A 22,296-nucleotide genomic window follows, 5' to 3' on the forward strand; every position below is an offset into this window, starting at 1 on the left:
TTTTGAAATTAATTAAACTGGTTGCCGCTTCATCTCCAGGCGCACATAACCATTTCCTGCTGTGAACGTAATAGAAGTAGAATAGCGTGTCAAGCTTTCTTCCTAGTGGAAAGGTTTCGGTTATGTTTAAGTCACTGGGTTCTAGCCCTTTCCATAACAACCACAAAACATCTATCTACATTTACAATTGACTCCTTGCTAACCGTACACAAAACGTGCACGTCCAAGCAGGACTTGAAAACTGCTCAAGCACTGGCTAGATCACGAACACACGCTGCAGCCTTGGGCGAGTAAACCTGTTCCCCAAATGTCAACAAAAGCACAACCAATTGATCTCTGTACAGTGCTGATTGCTGCCTTTGCAACTGCAACATTTAGTAATCTAATTATTACTAAAATCACACAAATGTGTACTACAAGAAATTAGTTACTTCGATAAATACCTGAAAATTGGTTATAATCGACTTAAAAGATTTTCAACGCTATCTACAACATAATGACAGTTTCACAAGCCGCAATCCAGTAACTCAAAACTAACCAATACATCATGTTCTGCTAAGAATGTGCAGCCAAACCGCGTTAAGCGCGCAATCCGCGTTGACATTAAACAATACCGAAACCGTTACACTTTCTGAATTTTAAAACGGGAATTGCTTGAAGGGTTCCGTATTTTGAAACCTTTGTCTTATTTTAGGTGACTCAAAAATCTCACACAGTAAGCAAGCGATGACTGAACGCAGAATTCTGTGCTAATCTGTTATGTGCTTTTCAACGGTTTACACATTAATCCGGTAATTGCCACGCCACTATAAACAGATTAACAAGCCGCTAAAACGTCATTGACTGTTTGTTTTCTGTTTATATCGGTTTATGTTGTTGCATCGCCTGACCTGATGCAGCATAGCCATCACAATTGACTGCTAACCTACCATTGTGGCTGAAATAGCTAATGGAACCGCGCTCCTGTAAAAAACGACAAAAATTTCACTTGAAAGCCCCTTGCGGCTGCCACGCGTGACCCGAAAAAGTATCTGCCACCTTGACAGATCTTGCTATAAAAAGCGCAGCAGGTAAAGAACGGGAATCCCAGTGCACTGATGAAAGAAAATGCGTAATAGTTTAGCACTGTTGGGTAACGCGAGCCTGACAGATTAAGGAAGTCATTTGGAACTGACAACTGATGTTTTTTTCTCTAGTGTTGAACACTGCTGCGAGCCAACACAAAGCCGACTGGATTCATGTGCTTGAGTTCTAAGCAACTACAAAAGGCATCAAGTGATACGACGTTTCTTTGAGCCTTTGGTACGCCAACACATACACATATAAACGATACGGATATTCAAAAAGGGTTACAGATATACCTTTTTGTTTGATTTTTAGATCGAACAATAAGAATAAGGTAATGCGACGAACAAAAGAATTTTTTTGTTTGCGAATTTTCCGGAATAATGCAAATGGGAGGAAAATCAAATACGTGAAAGGTTAGTTGCACATCAAAGCCTCACTGACTTCTTTATGATGGTTTATCTGATTTCCACTACAGTATAAAAGTAAGGTATCTTTAAATTTTTCTGTAAATATCAGTTGCTTTAAATGCACATGTGCGATACCAGAAGTTGGCAAACTATGCATTAAGCAACAAAAACAATTTTAATAACAGTCAATAAACCAATACCAAATTTTCCCAATTTTATTTGTGCGATCAAAACGGTGCAAATTATAAGCAATGCAATTTAAATTCCAATTTCCATATATATAACAGCACCGGTCAACCTTTCCACCAGCAGAAATTATACTAGAATAATAACAATAAGTAAATACAGCGGATTAGTGCGATTCTATTGATCGCAAGCGAGGCGTTATCGACCGAAATCCGAATCATAACATTAGCATAAAACTCTACAAGCATCTCGCCATATAGCAGATAACTGCCAATTTTGTTTCATTGCAGCAATCACTTTCAGCTGACCATTGCAACAGTTATTATAAACTGAATCCTCGCAGAAATTAAACAGAGTTTTACATAAGTTTTACTCCGCAAACATTCAACAAGAAATCCTGGCGTTATTCATTCGCAGCGCGCTAAAGCTCCTTACTATTTACTTTAAACGAACAGTCAAATTTTCAAATCGATGAACGCCAATTTTTGGTTCCTAAATTATTTATGGATTCCATAAAATAAAAAAGCCAACGTGGAAAGGGGAATTGGCGCTGGGCTCCTAACACGCCAACCAGGACCTGCTAATCCATTAAATTTTACTTCTCAAACACATCTGTTAATTCGACCAAATTTCCCTGGTGCTTCTATTCGTAATGTTACTCACTAGTTCATCAACCATTACAACCATTTTCTTTCAAAATTCTGATCTGACTGCAGAGTTTGCTCTAAAGCGAAAGCACCTCACAACAAAAGCAAATCTCCGTGTTTATACAAACCGTTATGTTAAATGGTTTGTGTTGGCCGATATAAGTAACACAGACTTCTTCAGTTGTATTCTTTGGAGTAATTATAACAACAAATCGGAACAGGGAAATGTATGAGTAAAACTATCAGGGTATATCTATAGCTTGAGTTCGAAGGCTTGCAATTCGTGTTTTGACGGCGTTGCGTCATACAGCGCATTGCAGCGTTTGCAAAGATTGCATTGCAATTACTGTACTGATGTTCCGGTTTGATATAAAATCAAATGTTGGGTACTATTAAAACTACCATTTTGATCTTTATGAATAACTATTTGTTAAAAATTTTGATTTCTAAAAACTATTTCAGTTGATCTAAGCTTAAAACTTTTTTAAAGTATTACAGCACTGAAAACAAGAATGTTTGTTCAGCTGAAGTTTTACTAAATAACCTTCCATGGTATTTCACGACATGTTTTATCACAGGTTAATAAAAATAAAGCATGTTACTGAAGTGAAAGCGTAATTGAAATTGAAATTTCAACAAAAAACATCAATTTTCGCCATGATCCTAATGCGGTGGCTTAAGAATCGACGAACGCTTAGAACAGTTGTAAGACATAGGCCTATCACATTCCTGGTTCTTGCTACTGGAAGAAGTGAGGAATCGCGGAATATAGAAGTTATAAAGTACAAAAAGAGAGAAAGAGAGAGAGAAAGAAAGATAGAAGAAAGACACACCAATTTGCTGCACGATAGATGCAACCAAACATTAAACACAACCTTTTAGGCAAAAACTTCGAGCAGACATATACAGTATATACTATATACAGTACATATAAAGGCAACGTTGCATATCTTGACCTACATGTTCACAACTAAAACTTTTTGGGAGTGAATACGGTTCATTCTTTACTCAAGTTGCATAGACTTACAATAACGTTCAAAGAAACAAGGTTTCGATGGCCGATTGGCGACGTCTTATTATTTCATTATCTTCGATCAGTAATATCTAAACAACTACAATACCAACCTATAAGTGAATATGGATGTCGAAAAACAGAGCGGAAATAGCTCATTAATAAAATAAAATTATCTCCAGCGAACGTTGAGCGTATGAAGCACACTACTTTGCCAAACAGCTATCACTCATCAATACTCATCCAATCAATAATAGCACCGCGCCGCAAGGTGTCAGGAACGGGCATGGTTTGAAGCGAAATCCCTTAATCAAAGATTCCAATCTATTTCTATTTTCAAACAATAATTCTGTCGCTCGAAACGCTGCCACTGAAACAAAGACAACAATAAAACTTTCCATCTGATGAAAAGAACCAAAAGGTTGAGCTTGCATGCGGTTAAATTATTCGTTACTTGAATGTTCAAAAGTTTATCTGACTACCGAATACTTTGTGTATACTTTGTTGAAATACTTTGCAGCAACCTTGCTCAAAAACATGACAAAGGCTGTTTTAAATGCAGCAAACTAATGGATAACTTGCAAAAATTGACACCTGAACTTTCAGACCTATACGTAAAGAAAATATTCGTCCAACAACGGTTGTTGTTCTATTTCCCGCCGCACCAACATTTTTCTAACATAAGTAAATATTGAAAGACAATTTGTCTTGCTTCCCATACTGTTTAAGAGTAAATGGTAGCAACTACATTGAAAACAAGTTTCAGAAAAACAATGACCGAAAAATGATACGGGTCACATATGTTTGATCAGCGAACAGAGAACGTCGTGTTCTGGCAAGAGATAGATATAATTTCTTAGAAAACGTCATTATGACGTGTTTATTAATATCTTGATTAGACAATGACTAATGTTTGAGGTTTCTGCAATTATCTAATATGACATACTACGAAAACATTGTTTTATCCCTGAAGCACCTTTTACTTCTATCCAGAGTTAAAGATGTAATTTTAAGATTATTGAATACATTTCTTTCCTACCTTGTCCGAGCAACCGTGAAGCGTCTATTGCAATCTCCTCCTCTTTTCACAATTATTTTCCGCGCTGTTTGAGGAGAGACCGGAGGCGATGACCTCGGACTGAAACCTCCATGCGGAAATAAGTTCATCTGTTGCTTCTCCTGTTCCTTTTTCGCCACTTGATGCCGCTCTTCCAGTCTTCGAAGGGTCCTCGGAGAAAGATGTTGAGCCATTCCGGACATGGGCTGATATCCGGCATCATCACAAACGCTCGGACTCTTGATTTTCATGGTCGGGACGTTGCCCGAGTTGTGGCTGGTGCTATTTCTGAAGGACAGTGCTTGACCCCGCATGGTAGGGTTCTCGGTGACCGTGCCCAATTTCCCAAATCGTCGAGTATAAGCTGGAGAGGATAGGGGGCTGCTCGAATCCAAATCGTTTCCGAATGGGTCATTTGAGGAAGTCGTTGTCTGAGTTTCTTGGTTGGTGCTTCTGCTTTCCGTGCTTTGGAAAGTAAAAGACTGAACGGCGTAGCTTCCTTTAAGTTTATGGTTTGACATCGCCACACAACCAAACTATCAGAAAATATCAATCAATTTAATTTCTCTTGAAAGCAATGAACCTATAACAGTATTCTCTGAAACCGGATTTAAAAACGATAAAAAAATCCCGCATTCCACAACGGTATTTAAAAGGGAATCGTAAAGCCTGTATCAACAACCAAGGCAATTGTATTTTCCACCTTCTCAGTTCTTAATATTATGCAGTGATGTTTGAGATCTATGACTGCTTTGCACTCTATCAATTGCTGCTGTATTTGTCAAAGACAAAAGGCGACTGGTTTAATTATTATCCAAACGAAAATTTCTCGATCCGCACACATAAAGGTATGATCAAGATTAATCAATGGCAATCAATGTAACTACATGTCATCTAAGATCAGCACTAATTAACACAACATCTGGCACTGGATTTCAGAATTAAGTTTGTGTCCGTACCTCCAGGACGTTAATAATGACCTCATGTTTCTTGTCATTACGCGTATACCAACTGCATAAGTTTAAGTATTTCACTAGAGACCAAGCGACAGCGACCGTAGGTTATAAGATGTATGGATAAACACGATGCTATCGCTTTTCTTCTCCAGAATATCGAACTGAATTCCAATATTAAATTGAATGAAACCATTTTTTATTCGTTTGTTATTAAATTTAAAGCTTCGGTCGCAAACTAGGTGAAATACAAAGGCATGGGTTATGTACAACCTATATACAAACACAACGGTTACGTTTCAAAGATATAGGTAATGAAAACTGTTTTTAGTTCATTTCGGTTTTGTTATTGTCGTACAGCATGGTCATGCATACACCCACACAGGCTAAAATATGTTTACTTTAACAGCGTATTCTGTTCCTAATGCACCTTTGCTTGTAACTGCATTTTGAATTCCAGCGCTTACGAAATCCCAAAGCCCAATCGCACAACTTCAACCTATATCTTAGTTTCAACTCAGCAACAGTTTCTTCCATTGTTTAACTCAGGTCAAGGTCTAATTTGATGAATTCCTCTCAGCATTTTAATCTCTGTATAACGCTGATATTTTACATATTTTTATTTTACTTTCTTTAACGCACATCAAACGAAAATTCTATATTTCTAAGCTGCAATTAATTGCGTATATCAGTCGTTATAGAGCTAAGCATATATCTAAACGTTCATTCTATGAGCGCGCAATCACATAATGGAAGGAAATTATTTCAATACCCTGTGCAAATTAAGCGACTATTGGCATTAGACTCTTCACGCCAATTTGAAATATGATGTAGGAATGCCGCTCTTTGAAGGGCAATAGCGAATTACTCAATGCTGTATAGCTGCCTTCCTTGATACAGTCTTAGCCAGTACGCTTTTTTAGGCTACTACAGTTTTCTTAAAACGCCTGAGTTTACAACTTTTAATTGCTGTTACGTGACATATTGCCTTTGAAACTACAAGCATTACAGATCATTCGTAGTTGACTTAACGACGTACAAAAATCGATACTTCAACGACCGTTATAATATGTGGTTCAGACAATTTTGGTCACAAAATTCGACATCCGTTCTTTCTAAACAACAAACTCTTAACCTCGAAAGAATAGCACCACGACACCCCAGTGCTAAACTTAAATTCGTGATAATAATCAAACATTTGACGGCTCGCAACGCCAGAAAAAGAAAAAAAAACTTGATAGCATCTATATTCATACGCTATAAAAGCGCCCTGGCTGTATAGTACAGTATACGAATGCTACTAACACTTGACTGATGCGTACCGGTAGTTAGTTTTATCAACGGTAAGCCGCAGTTTGAAAAGTCATTCGTTCGTGACGCCCATGAAGTATAGCGTTTGTTTCATGCTGCAGAGTCTAAACACAAACAATGTTTCATCTTAAACCCAATACTTCAACATTGTTGGCTTAACAACAACAGTTAAAACAACAGTAGCTTTACGTCTGCGCAGCCAAAGGTAGGTTTTTTAACGCTATATCTGACCCATTTTGGGGAAAGCGATTATCAGTTTTCCAACAACAATTTATATAATTGCTTTAATGAGGCTAGAAGAGGGATTTTATAGTAATGTACACTGTACAGTACTCGAAAGACCTAAATTGCCAAGGAGCATTGCGTTAATCGCTATAATTGCTCTGTCCATGTCGGGTTTTAGAGGACGTTCAAAACGAAATATCAATCTGGGTTGCCCATATTGATTACTAAGTGGTCACTAAAAAGTTCTTGCACTCGTATGACCTTCAATTAGTGATTGAAGAACAGTAACAAAAACCGGTATCCTATGCGGCGATCCAATATTTTTCTTTAAATTACCAATACCTTTATCTGCAACTCAGTTCCCTAGAACGGCCTTGAACGATTTTACCAGTTTTGGTTTGAATAAATAACATCAGTTGTATGTTTATCGCGGCACATTCCCCAAATTGTTGCAGATCTTTGATTTATGCATCGGCATAAACCTCATAACTTAAGAAGAGTCATATAAACCCAATTATTCCATAATAATCTGTGATACAATTTACCAATAATGTAGCCCAAAACTCTCACAGATGTTTTACAGCTCCAAACTTATTGTTACGTTTTGATTTTACGATGCAACATCTTATGTAGTAAGCTTATCCTGGTTTGGGTATATCTATATACGAGGTCCCCAAAGAATCAATACCTTTCATACATTTCCAGGTCAATACATATTTCGAAGGCGAAACAAGGCTTTCCACTTTTGAACGAAAAACATTTAGTCTTAACTGCGATTTAGAAAGAACAAAACTTGTTTGGATAAAAACACTTATAAAACGTCAATCAAAACTTTAAATCCGGCATCGCCACTTCATGATCGTTCAAGGATGGATAGCAGGCGAAATGAATACGACAGTTTTTACTTTTAATCGCACTTGTTACTAAAATTATAACACAAGCATCGGATCACGAAGCTGCTCTTGCCAATAATCAATAGAAAGAAAAGGCCTGTCACTTTTTTCTTTTAGATTAAAAGCAATTCGATAAGCGATCTCCTTTTGATCTCAACAGATTCTCATATTTTTAATTTCCACTTTTGCTGGCTACATGACGTCATCAGTACAAATGCGTCAAATGCAAAAAGTTTTAGGTTCATAATAGAAAGGTGGCAAATTAAATCGTGCGGACAATTATGCCAGTAGCCATGCTGCGATAGAAGGCGCTATAAGCAGATCTGTGTACGCCAATATAGTATCCAAATGATATGTTTTTAACATATTTAAACACCACCCACTTAGCATTCATTCAATTGCAGCTTGAGATCAAAATTTAAGTCAATTGAACACATAATTTACCCACGGCGGTTGTACACTTTTAAAATTGTGACCGCACTGGCGCTTGAAACGCCAATCCGTAATTTGTTTCTGTTTGTTCTAATTTGTTTCTGTCCGTAATTTGCTGCTGACTCCTAGCCGAAATAAAATTTGTAGTGTATATGCGGTTGAGCACTGACTTGAATCATGAAAATGAAATAATTAAAGCAAATCCTTTCCCATACTTCTCTTACATGAGCATTAAGGTCTCTAACCGCTATCCTCAACGGCACACTGCTGTAGTTTTGAAGCTCTGTCCTTAACTGCATTCGTGGGTTTGCCCAAGACGAGATTTCAGCCAAGATCTGTTTGCACAGACACCATAAATAATTCAGTTTAGAATACAATGTAAATCCTTCTTTGTGTGACCGCGTGAGTCGTTGCGACCGCGAAAGTAACACAAGCGTAATTCTTCCAAACATTCTCGCAAGATTAACACGAACCCGCCAAGACCTGTCTAGATGAGCAGTAGTTCAAGTTTTATTTCAGTTGCAACAAAACCTGAATTCTTTTGTGCTGAAACAGAGACTGTTGCAACAAAAAGGTGTTTGAGAAAATCTTGTTTTCGTAAAACCGGCAACTTTAACAATCTCGTTTGATCTAATAAGCGCAGCGCTATGGATAAAAAGATTTAGAAACATTTATACTAAGCCTAATTGCAGAAAATTACGAAAGCTGAGCTTAGTAGAAAGCTGGAAACATTAAAAGATCAATATAAGCCTGGAAGCATTGATTCCTGAACAAATTTAATTTCCAAAATCAAAATTGGAGCGATTTGAATCAATACAGAATATGGCTGGTTTTCTATCTTCAATGTTCTTAGTCCTTGGTTTAAATCAAACTGTCAGGTTTACTGGTTAATAGTCTTGGCTGACTATTCTTTACTTAGCGTATCATACTTGTGGAAATGTAACAATCTTAGACAAATTTGACAACGTTTATCTTGCGTAACCATCAAAATAGGAATGCTTTTGTCGCAGTTGTGCCGGGCCATGGCCCAGTCTTCGGTACCGATGCGATGTTTAATTTGACGCCAAGTCAAACTTGAGTCTGAAATACACGCAAAGGTCTTGTCTACACCTCTGGCAGTCGTGGCTTCGCATGCATAATTCAACGATGCGAAACAATTTGAATGAAGATCCTGCATTACTTTCCCTTGAGACCAGCTTGGCTAACAACAACTCATATGCCGAATTATCGCACATTTTGAAAATGCTGGCTTACTACGTAACACGCCTACGGCCTTCCAGCTTTACTCTGTGCGTAAGAACTAACAACCGATTTGCTAGGCAATACGCAAGCCCGTTTGCCGCTAACCGAACATGACGTATTCAAACACTTCTTTCGCAGAACTCAGGTGCATTGACTTCAACCATAACAATATTTTTACGGCCACGGCTCAACCTTGACCTGGCTAATATCAAGTGTCACGTGACCTACCTTTATCTGTCGTCTCGATTTTTTGCAAAACTTTTACGATTCAACAAAATAACCTCACAACAATCTCCATCTCAAAGAACGTTGTCACTTGAGAAGAAACACATTGTCCCATCCATATACTTTACGAAAGCGGGAGATTATGGGAGTCGTTTGTTTGCATTTAGTGTTTGTACTATTGGCTTCAAATCACACAAAGGCGTCAGTATATGTCTGTCTGAAATGAATAGCTCGTGCCCTAAATGTGTATAGTGTGTACCATGCTAGCGACATTATACAACAATTATCGTTGTCAGCTAGCAACTTTAGCGGTGTAAGGTTTCCACTGTTAACGTACAAGACACGGAGTAACCTACACATTTTAATAACTCCTTTTTTGTTGTGTTGTGATTGATTTTTCTGTTAAAATGACGAAAGCAAAGCGCTACCGGCCGAACGGCGTCCAATATTGGATCAGCGAACAACGACACAAATACGAGTAAATCCTAAGGCGTGTAACGTTAATCTATCCTCCACAGCAAATATTTGTATGAGCCAACAGAGATTTAGTTTCAAAATTAAAGGTGTATAATCGCAGATTTCACAGACAAGATACCACGACCAAACATATAGTTAACAATCGATCTAATTTTTGGTAATTCGTACGATATCGTTCGCTACGATGAGATATAGGAAGAATGTTTATGCGTCGGTTTGTCAGGTTATCACCGAGAATCTATGGATTTTATTATTTCAGCATCAAAGAACACCAAAATTTAACTAGTCACATTCACTTAGTTATAAAATTACAATCTCTTTATAAGACTAAAATATAGCTAATTCGGTATTTAGCGCATGGTCTAGTTCAGAATTCTTTTAGCAAAAGAAATGTTCGCGTTTGAGTTAACATAAGATTCTAATTAGAGAGTAGTGGTATGAATGTTACAGTTTAACAGCTTGGGAGTGTCTTTACGCAAACATAGTGCACGTTCGCAAAGTTCACACACCGCATAAGCTAGCACAAATGTTACAACCTACAATAATACCTGATGATAAATACCATAATCATTAATACAGGGCTAGTTGATTGACGCAAACAAACTTTTTAAAGCTAACGTCTTGGAAACGACTGTAACATCTGTGACAATAACCATTAAACTTCCTATTCTACTAATAAACTTTTACTGTTTATTTAGGTTTGTCCGTCATTTGTACAGTTTTTTCTCCCCGGATTGGAAACGTACCACTTTACATCTTGAACAAAACATATAAACAAAACTTTTATCCATGTAGCTTACTAAAATAACTCAAATTCATTTGCTGTAGTTATTTGTTATGAGATTATATAAGTTGATCAAACGTTATCTTAAACCGGTATTGTTCAACACCACGGCGAGGTAAATCAGGGATCTTCAGCGCCAACAAGCGCTAAGCGCGATAACATAAATCACTCTCTAGAAATGAAAGCGAAAAGAAAACGAAATGGAAACTGGAAATCTGTTTCGCGCCATTAAATTACGTTCAGGTTATTATACATGGTGTTTCAGAAATGTTTCAATTATCAAAGAACAGGCCAAAATATGGAAGGGCAACTAGCAATAAAATAGTTTTGTAGTTACTTTTCCAATTCCTTTCCAACCGTGAAAAATGCAGTTAGAATATTGTTAACAACACACTGTCCAGAAACATTGAAGGAAAAAATATGCTTTTGTGTTCAAGACATAGGAAGGTTTCTGGTTTCTAATAAAGTTTTTATTATGCAAAAGTGAAAGAAAAAAACAAATAATTCGGAGAAAGCCGAATAAACGACTGTGGTCGGAATTTCGAAGCTGGGATTGTTTAATTTGTTTAAAGCTTTTCAAATTAGACTGCTCAGCATCATACTGTCAGTTTGGAATTTACCGCCTAGATACGATGCAAATCGGAATCTCAAAAACACCAAAAACGAGACGGATGGAAATTCAATACTGTACCAACCGTCCTTATTTAATATACATTTCAAACAGATTTTCATTTCCCTAGTATTACCAGTATACTCTGACACGGTAGCGGGGGTTAATATGTACTTTCATAACGTGCGTCATTCGGCTTCAGTGAAAGTTAACCTTTCAGTTTATTACAATTGCTTATAAAGCACAATATACGGAGGGCGTCCAAGTCCTCCCATAGCAAGTCTTCATCTTTGTGTTAAGAAAAGATCAAAGCTTGAATCAACAGTCGAAAAATTTCAAAACGAAACCGTTTTCAAAAAGTAAGAACTATGACTGCGTAAACGAATGATACTCAATGCAACGTCAGAGCATAATTAGTCAAGCAGTCATAAGTCAAAAAATAAATAACAAAAAAATTTTCACTATAACACAATTAAATTTCCCAGCTCGCCGAAAAACGACCTTCGCGTCGTTGTTTTTGAAAACAATTTTCAATTTCATATACAAGAGCACGTCGCTGATGATATCATGTAGATATGACTCGCTTTCTCAAATGAAATTATACCAAGCAAAATAAAAAAATTTACGTCAAATATGTCATTTTGTGACTCAGTCTTTTACTTCCAAACCAGTCTAATAACAAAACTGAATCGATTTGACGTTGAGTCTACGCCAACTATATACACGCTATAATCGATTTGAAAAAAATAAAATAAATCACGCTTTCGCGAATAAAGAAATTCGCTTTATATAGAAAGTACATAGAAGACGAGAATTACATTTACAGTAATACACTCAAGAAGCGATAGTTTCGCCAATAGAGATATAATGCATGCTACGATAACTAAATATCAACATAATATGTGATTTTAAATCTAAAATCATACGTAAATAAACAAAACGCTTACGTGGGTGGCTGCATGCACGACCACTCGCTCATTCGACGTCTAGCTTTGAGACTGGGCAATCTTATATCCGACGTTCGTCTCAGAAAGAGTGGACGGTGGTAAATTTCCTCGTGGCCAAGCCCTGGAATTTGGAAACATAATTTTTGTGCCAAGCCATTTCTGTTGGTACGTGCACGCTAGAACAAACGGTAAATGTGAAACTTTAATATGACCTTATGTACACATAGATTTGCATCTGCGGGTACAATGGCACTAGGACAGACCCCTAACCAGACATTTTAACGCAAGCCTGAAAACTCAGGAAAATATATACGTTGAAACCCCAATGTATGACTTACCTGATAAACTCGTGCAACCAGCTGACCGAGATCTTCCATAATTAACACCTCGTTTCATGATTGCTACGTCTGTAATTTAAAGGAAAAAAACATGCTGGATAAGATTTTACTGGTGAACTTGAAACACTAACACAATTTCGCGTACGAATATCTTTTAGTTTTAGGCATAGTCTATGTATATAGTATAGCACTTAGTCATCTTTAAGAATTGCATTCACAATTCGTCCAATTTATTGTTAGTCTATAGTCTATAGTCTATACTCTATAACACACCAAATTACAATTGCTATATTCTTTACAATACGTATATAGGCTACACTTTTCAAGTTAATCAAAAATTCAGATCCACTTTCGACGGTAACTCTCCACTGCGCCTATGGATATTAACAGTGTATTTGAATTTATATTAGCTATGAAGGTAAACATCACGGCCAAATATATGTGGTCAAATTCAAAATCGTTCAGCATCTTTCTAGTGTATTAAGTAAACGTGAAAGGAAAACCACCGGGGCTTAAATTGGGTATACCGACGAAATATGGTAAACACATGATAAAGAAGTGTAAATAACACCATTTTGAAGAAACTGAGTTGATTGCGTTTTGATCACACACAAATTAGGCACATCGTTAAGTCATTCTGTCATGTCTATACTATATATAAGATTTCGAAATACATAAACCGATACGGTAATAGCTACAACAATAATGAGTATACTAACAATTACGGCTGACTTCAAGCTATATATGAGCTCGACAACGAAAATACTCAAATCTGTATTTGTCAAAAACTTGGAGCATTGAAAGCTCATGCTTATCATAAGAAAGTTAGGATAAATGTTATCGTTAATGAATAAGTGTTGCAACTCGGTAAGACAAAATATTTATTCTAAGCGCTTTTCTGTTCTCTCCATTTTATGTGATGCTGTGTTCAAAACGATTTAAACGAGGTTTTAGTCAAAACAATGAAATGAGGTCTAAACTCAAAACTTGATGACGTTACTTCTGTGTTCTTTGCCAAAGCAGCAATGACGCTGGATTTGGTTCGTGCAGTTGTTAGCCTACTGGCAAATGGCGCCTCAATAACCACAAAAATACTTAAAAGTTAAATCATCTAGAATCTAGATATATGTTGCGTATTACTCATGAATGAACTCGGTAACTAATTAGGCGCATACAGCGAAGCGCAAAAACATAATTGCTGAGTTTTAGAAGTCGTACAAGGACTTGACTGGCTCAGGTCAGGAAAAATTATTCCAATTTTAAATCAAGTGGTTACTATACTATATAGTATACTATATACGGTTAACTAAGATGAGTATGCAGTTGCAGTGATGGAAACGAGTTTTAATGGTTGAGACAGTTTGATACAAGTCAAAGTGTAAGTCCACTTCAAGTCATTTGAATTAAATTCCCTAATCAAAGTTAAGTTTAAGTCCTAAAGCATATCAATTCAACAAAAAAGTTACAATTTACGATCAACCTTTTGTCATTCGTTGATGCTAAGCGGGATTTTAGGTATTCGTGACGTAATCATACGCATAACATATAAGTTTACATATTTATGAAGACTTTGTATATTTAATACCATGAGTTGCAGTGTAATTTTGAAGAAAATATATTACAAAATATAAGAAATAACAAACCGATTTTATGAGTAATTGAGTTAATTTAGACTGTGACTCGAGTCAAATCAACCGAAATTTCTACGTTAACACAAATTATGCCCAGACAAGTGAAGTCATTTTAACAACAGTACACAAATCAAGTCAAATCATGTCAATACAAAAAATTGATTTGAGTCAAGTCAATGTGCCGAGTCTTTCAATCCCTGGGCATGTTTAAAAGTATTTTATAATTGTTGTTGGACAATTCAGTTCACCTCAAAAATCAATTATACCGTCTTCCTAAACCTAAAAATCTATGTCGCATGACCGACAATCTGACATCTGCATGGTTAGCATTTATGAACCATTGATGTGCATTAACACAGTTATGTCAATGTTTAACGTGGCTTTTGCAAAAAGAATTAACTCAATTCAAAAGCCACAAAAATGACTATATTGATTGAATCCCGCGTACGTATCGTTAAAACGTTATATTTGCTCTCGTCAACTCGTAAAATATGTAACATCTGTTGTGGTGTAAGGTAAAACAACTCTGCGTGGAACAGCGGTAAAATTTTCGAACTGAATAAAACGTTAATCATTTCTGTTTATGGGAGGAAATGAGTGATTTATTAACTAGTATACAGGAAATGGTCCCCATCTGATAAGTGATTCTGTCTATATCAGAAACGTTTTACAAAGCACCAAACCTCGTGTTCCCAACCCTATTGTAACTTACTGTTATTCGGTTGTTCCCTACTGTACATTATAAACCCGTGTAAGTCATAAAGAGCAAACACACTTTGGCTGATACATTGGCTAGTAACCAGGCCAGTACCGAGTTCACTTGTAGGCGGTAAGACTGACAACACTGGAAAATACCTCAACACCACAGATTGAGGCACATATGCGCAGGTATAACGTAATCGGTTTCACGGTTCAGTACCTCCGCCAAACACTTGAAAACAGCTGTAAACACTAGGAACTATGCAGGGCATTTTTTGTCAACTTGTGCCGAGTTGTTTTCGCTAGTAGTAATTGGTGAAGCCGTGGCGTGCTTATGTTAATTTGTAAATTGACGTGAACAAATAATACATTTAATATGCAAAATAGCGATCATTGCATCTTCTCAATAATGCTACTTTGGCAGAGCTACGGAACAAGCTTATGTTATTAGGTATTTACCCAAGGTATCTTGGCAGTTTTCCGGGTTTTCTGAGACCGACCGTTCGATTCCATAACTTGTAATTCGAACTTTATCACAATTCAAACTCATTTAGTTTTCTGCAGTTGTAGTTTTAGTTCTCAATAATCTGCAGTTCACTGCCTCTCAAGCTTACAACGCTTCGCAAAATCTTAGCTACAAGATACCATTGTTGTTATAGTAGATTAGCAGTGGTCAGCCTATTGGTAAAAATTTGATAAAATTTCGTCATTCACAAGCCTGCTATTCGACTGGGCTAACAGCATGTAGCACTTCATGTCGCTTACTATGCTATTGTCTGCTACAGGCCAGCCAAATTGTACGCTTTCATATACTGTTTTGAGTGCCAAGTGTTGCTAGTCATAGCACTAACCTCGTAACAATCTCACCAAAACGTGTTTCGTCTATGCTAGTTATACCTTAATGTAGCCCTACTTCATAAATAGTATGAAGTAGTTATATCAAAGATTGTGTTCTTTAAACCATGTAGGAAAGTTGCTGTCACTGCATCAGATATTACTTGTTAACAAGCTACAAGAAACATTTGTCGTATTTCTTTAGCTTAAATATTTCAACAACTTTACCAAAGCGGTCCAGTGTTTGTCTTACCCAAACATGTTAAAAACACAGCTTCGCTGACATACTATGCGTAGTTTATAGGTTTATACTCGGGCTAAAGCTGAATGAATAAACGCAATTTCCGCTACTACCAGCACAACTATAGGCGTCCCTTGATACTTCGGGAACGTTTATGACGCTTAGATCTGAAAACGGGAATAAAACACCTGTGGCACAAGACAAAGCTTTCGCCCGGTGCTTGTAGGAAAATTCTAGAAAAAACGCGCTTTCGCTATTGAATAACCAGTAGTATACGATGGTAGATTTCGATTGCTTTGAAATAATAATTATGCTTTCTTGGCGCCTTTAGATCGGTTTCCTAAATATCACGTATAAAGTACATATTCAATGATCACCGAATTTGTTTGAAAAGTGCCAAGATGTTTTTTCTCGCCATGACCATGACAAGTAATTACAAACTTACGGTCAACATGAATAATTGGATGGAGTTAAACCGGATAAGTCATATGCCATGACCATTTTACGGCTAATTGCGTTATACGTCCATGCATTTAATAAATCGGTTATCTTTCCCGCTTACGCCGTATTTGAATACATTGTGAAAATCCACCCAACAAAAGAACGCACTGCACCCAAATTTAATGTCTGCAGTTGTAATCGCAGTTGCATTACATGCCAAACTTTGGAAGGGGTTAAGTAGTGTTTCCAGCTCATTGGGGCGTGGTGAGACCGCAAATTCAAAATTCGCAAACAACTATTGCTTAGCTAAGATATTATCACCTACCTCCCCTATTTCGCCATCGTAGCATTAAAAGTTTCATGCGGTATTCCGATTCTTCATCATCAATTAAGGAGCTGTCATCGCTTTCATCACTCGACGGAATGTCGTTAACTGGATCAGTTGTATTAAAGGTAAACCCGGATGTTGCCATTTCATTGTTGGAGAACTGTCTAATCCTACTTTCTCCGTCAAATCCCGGATTGTTTTCTAACTCAAGTTCTCCTGAATAACTATCCGAAAATAATACCTGACTAAATCTATCCATAACGAACATTTATCCGGGGTAAGTGCAAGATACATTTACTGTCATTTCAAAACCTATTTCCCGACATTTTCTGAGCATTTATAACGAGAGTACAGTATAGTTAATATAGTAAAAATGCAAAGTTTTCTAAAATATTCTACCTTTTGCATGTACAATACATTTATTCCAACTAAAAGCATGCAGCTAGCTACCCGTTTTAGCTAGCAAAATTAACTTCAACAACAAAGCAAATCTACAGGCAGTATACAGCGGTAATGAGCAGTGGAAAACCACCCAACGCCTACTGAAACACATCAGCCGTTTTTACTCAAACCGCTTGCCTGTCAATCAGCTGGTTCCGCTTTATATCTACTATGTATCTAACCTTCTTGTATTAGCCGGGTTTACAATTGAAAAATAATACTAAAACGATGTGTCCAGCATTCACTGTCTGGATATAACCTTAATCGAAATAAATGTAAGTTATTGCTACAGAGCTTTAGTTAGGCTTGGTTTTTAATCCTATATATATGTAGACATGAACAAAAATTAACGGTTACTGTTGCAGTACAGCAGTTGTGCTATTAAACTGAGAAATGAGTAAAATTTACAGAAAACCTTACTAACAAATGAAACCGATTCCTGCAATTCCATCTTTTTGGGAAGCTCACTAAACGTGACAGAATGTAAAAGTGCAGGCAAAAGTGTGGCTAATTACGTTGCTGCCCAATTCCATTTTTTTCAGTGGTTATATGCAGCTCAAAGCGCCATCGTCTCAAACTTAAGTTAGATTAGCATAAAAGATTTCCGCTCTAGCAAAATAGGTTAGTAACAGCAACCCATTTTCGTGCTCTTAAAAGATTACTAAATGTTCCATTTATGATACAAGTTGAAATGTTTCATAACGGACAAATCAATATGTTATAAGTTTAACAACAGTCTCTTCTCAACCTCATCACACACAATACAACCATTTGCTGGTGAAATACTTGCTTTAAGGAACGATTAACTTAGTAACGTTATGTAACAAATAAATCCTATAGTAGCATGTCATAATAGTAACCACGAGTTCGACTAATTCCACTAATGCTTTCGTTAAAAAGCTAAGGAAGCCATGTCATTAAATTAGAGCCTCATCTGGTAATCATCACTTAAGTACTGGTCAAATACGTAAACGTCATTCACTTGACGAGTAGGTGTAACATTTCATTGTTCAACAGACTAGTTTGTACGGGCTACCAACACCAATCTGTACAAGTCATCACCCTAATTAAAATGGTGACAGCGATTTCAACTTACATTGAAAAGCGATTTAGGTTGCCAGTGAAAGCAATTCCAACAAACCAGTTGTGAACAAACCGGTAAATCACGAAGTTTATCACCAACCTGTGACTGCACTTGTCCTGTACGCTAATGTGTTTTATCCTATGCAAACACATAAAAAATACGGCAAGTATGCGCCATAACGTTTTTCATTTCCCGCTGACGTCACATAGTACTGTAGTAAATCGCAGCGCTCTCCTATCTAGAAAAAGGATCATGTACGGAATACTTGAAAACGGCGCTTTTATAACGTCAAACCGTAGTTAGTACTTATCGGTATGTATTGACTACATAGCCATAAGAATGTACGTCTTTTACGTCGTTACCTAACACATACAGATCATTTCGATGTCTGCCCAGTTACTTCTATAGTTTATTTTTTGCGCCGCCGCAGATGCGGAACAATAGATGGCGTGATACACAACAGAAAGCATTGACAATACACTCATTTAACCTCGCCTAATTTAAGTGAGCTCATGTAAAATCATATACCGGCGTATTCATGCCAATCAACGCTTAATTGATACTTTCTCAGCGTTGCTGTGTCCGTGAGTCATTTTAATTGAAATATTAACTACCCGTCTCATAAAACAGAAAACATAATGATAGCGTTGCTAAGTAGTTATAATACATTTGTAAACAACACAGATTCGTTGTTTTTCCTGAATGACGTCAGATGTGTCAAATGATGCGCATTAATTTTATCTGCTGCGTTTTTCTGAACGTAAATGGCGGGTTTGGATTTAATCCCCATGGGCATTACCGGGGGCCACTTTGCATGAGAGAAAGGAATTTGAAGACCCTAGAACCTAGATAATTTCAAAAGTAAATGTGTAGGCCTAACTGCAAAACGAGATCAAGCCACAATACAAAAGTTGATTTTTTCCCCGTGCAGTGTATTGCAAACAACGACCGACTGATTTATACATCAATAAGACAGCTTGTGCGTTAAGTGAGGTTTGGGTATCGAAACGATTCAAGACACTACGTATGCAAGTATCATTTGGTAACCAAGTTTAAATTTCACTGCTTGGCAAAACAGGATATTAAAGTACAAAAATGAACAAATAAACAACTTTAAAACTTTAAAGTAAATATAAGTTATAAAGGTATGCACGTTAGCTACAAGCTAACTGCATTGATACCTTTATGAAACTAACTATGCAGAATGTGGAACTAAGATCAATAAAAGAATCATTACAAACCTTTCAGATGACTAAACATTGTTTGCCAGAAACGACAATGTGGTGGGATAATTTTTCCGTTATTGAAAAGTTCTGTTTTCTGTTCTTCTATTTTAAAGATATCTTCAATATGTTTTAGTCATTTATTATTTATACAATCTTCTCTGAAAGTAAATACAGATGCAATTTAAATCGTGGTTCAGTTGGTCCTATTTGTTCAATCTTGAATGCTTGTTTATATGACTACTCACAGCTGTTTCGTTGAGTCCGATTTCAGCCAAATTTGTTATGAAACAATATTTTAGTAATGCTTTGACAAAACACATATTTTAATAATTAATCGACCCACTTTTTTGAATGACAAGCGTATAGCCGAAACAATGTGGTTCCAACCTTGAATTGATAAAGGTTTAAATAATTACAAAGCAATTTGCCAAACCGAAAAGGCTACAACTAAGAAGACCCGTGGCAAATAACCTGCACTAGCGTAATTACCTAAATAACCATCAAAATATTGAAAGTAATTTAATTACAGTAGTACAATGGTTAACCCACCAGAAAGTTAAAAGCATTTTTAAAAGCCTGTTTATAGTTAACGACCTCTACTAACCTACAGCTTTTACTTGTCGTATAGTCACATCTTCCAGTCCTTTCAAAATCCGTCTTAGCCTATACCAGACGGTATATCATCTGCTTGAGTTGTATATTTGAAAGGCCTTAAATTATTTTCAAGAGATATTAAGCAATTTCTACAGCGGAACTTTCAAATATTTTAAGAAGGTTCTGTCAACCCCGCTTTCCCAAAACCTTTCTCCTTTTACTCAATCCCAAATTTGTGATTGCCAGCGCGAATTGAACTTGATCTAAGGCTCTAAGCTTATATCTGATCATACTTGTGTGCTAAACTGTTTACTATCTTTTAATATTGACCTTTTCGTCAGCAATATAAGCTGCTTAGGTTTACAGAATTATAGATATAGCCTGTACAAGAAGTCATTTTACACTAACAAATACAGTACTAACGGAATACGTACTCGTTACATACGAGCGTACTAGTAGAGCCTTATCTTTGCACTGGTCAATATGTGTCCTCTCTTGGTCAAAGGTAACACTACCTAATCAATGAGACAAGAGGTGAATCTTTCTTTAAGCACTAGAAGCATTTTGCCTGAATGTTAACACATGTAATCTTTATTGAGGCTACTAACAGATAACACGTTAACCAGAAACGCTATAATTAGCTTTCATTCCCATTTTTTTTCTGTCCCTACGGACGGTCATTTTTGTCTTAATTGTAAAAATTACGGTTCGAGAAGGATTGACACTTATCGTAATACAATTAACCAATATGTCAGCTCAAATGTTTGCAAAGCCTAAGGCTGTTGCGTCTTGTTTATCTTTACTGTCTTATCGCTTCAGTTGTAGCCTTTGCAAGCAAATGGAACTTAGAGAACCTGTCGTTTATAGCAGGGTCCATGCAATACTTAGCATTCTTTCCTGCATCTCATTGCAATATCAACAATTAAAATGGCAAGGTGATACATGTCACGTACTAAATCGATTGTTGCCAGCCTCATCGTCAAACCACCGTCAAACCACCGTCGGTTCAGCTGCCACCGATTGCGCGGCAACTGCAATAGAATTTTTACACGTCTTGTCAGAAAAAGTATTACACTATTTATAGCTTCCTTATTTATAACAAAAGTTATAGTTAAACAGCTATATTATAGCTTGATTTCAGAAAAAATGTCTCCGATGTTGGCTAAAAAAGAAGCAAACTAAAAATGCAAATAACTTCACAGTGCCATCTAGGGATGGTCAACATGGAGTAAATCAGGGCTTCCCAAACTTTTTTGCTCGCGACCCCTTTCAAACTTCTGAAGTTTTCCGCGACCCTTCACGTTTAAATTGATTAGCAGTGCGAAATATACATTAGTCATTAGTGACATTTATTGAGATGCAAAGACTGAATTCAAGCAACCAGAACTCAAAGCCTACTTACTACTTTACACATATCTAGGCTACTGGAAACAAAAAAGCACACACATTTATTCAGTGTGATTGGTCCGACTGCTTTCTGCTACAAAGCAAGTCCAGCCGTGGCTCAATATCTGTTAATGCTGGTCTCAAGGCGGTTTCGATGTTGATTAGGCTGGAACGATATTTTGTTTTGATTGTATTTTGTACTTTGTGTAAAATTGGTATACGCTCTGCGACCCCTGAAGTTCGTTACGCGACCCCTTGCGGGGTCGCGACCCCCAGTTTGGGAAGCCCTGGAGTAAATGATGTTCTATCTGTACCTTTTGATGGTTTTTATCTATGTGCTTAACTGAAAAAAATAGCTACAGTATATTGGGTTTATATGGAATTTTGAAAACATGTATATCGTTTAACTTTGTAATGCTTGTACATATTGTTTTGAAAATGTATTGTAGTTAGATCACATATCTATGTCCTTTGCACGTTTTAAAGAGAGCGTTTGAAAATATTCGTAGATTTCCGCCTAAATGGCTTTTCTAAAGATGAAATAGAAATTATTTGTATAACATCAATAAAATTAAAA

General features: G+C 36.8%; 1 protein-coding gene across 4 annotated transcripts in view; it reads right to left on the reverse strand.

Annotated features, from left to right (window-relative positions):
• The window catches only part of LOC143460843 (3',5'-cyclic-AMP phosphodiesterase 4C-like), a 52,398-nt gene extending 32,574 nt beyond the window's left edge, over nucleotides 1–19,824 (reverse strand). The window contains exons 1-3 of one of the 4 annotated variants that reach the window (XM_076958492.1): nucleotides 19,755–19,824; nucleotides 12,815–12,883; nucleotides 12,477–12,597 (exon numbers count right to left, since the gene is read on the reverse strand). In XM_076958492.1, the coding sequence (XP_076814607.1) occupies nucleotides 12,477–12,597; nucleotides 12,815–12,883; nucleotides 19,755–19,773 (209 nt within the window). In that variant the 5' untranslated portion in view covers nucleotides 19,774–19,824. Of the gene's footprint in view, nucleotides 1–4,359; nucleotides 6,485–12,476; nucleotides 12,598–12,814; nucleotides 12,884–15,603; nucleotides 15,786–16,985; nucleotides 17,916–19,754 lie in introns of those variants that run through there. The other 3 variants (XM_076958488.1, XM_076958490.1, XM_076958486.1) reach the window with 3 other exon arrangements.
• Nucleotides 19,825–22,296: the final 2,472 nt, after the last annotated feature.

Source organism: Clavelina lepadiformis, chromosome 5 (genome assembly GCF_947623445.1).
Source record: "Clavelina lepadiformis chromosome 5, kaClaLepa1.1, whole genome shotgun sequence".
In the NCBI taxonomy this organism is placed as follows: Eukaryota; Metazoa; Chordata; class Ascidiacea; order Aplousobranchia; family Clavelinidae; genus Clavelina; species Clavelina lepadiformis.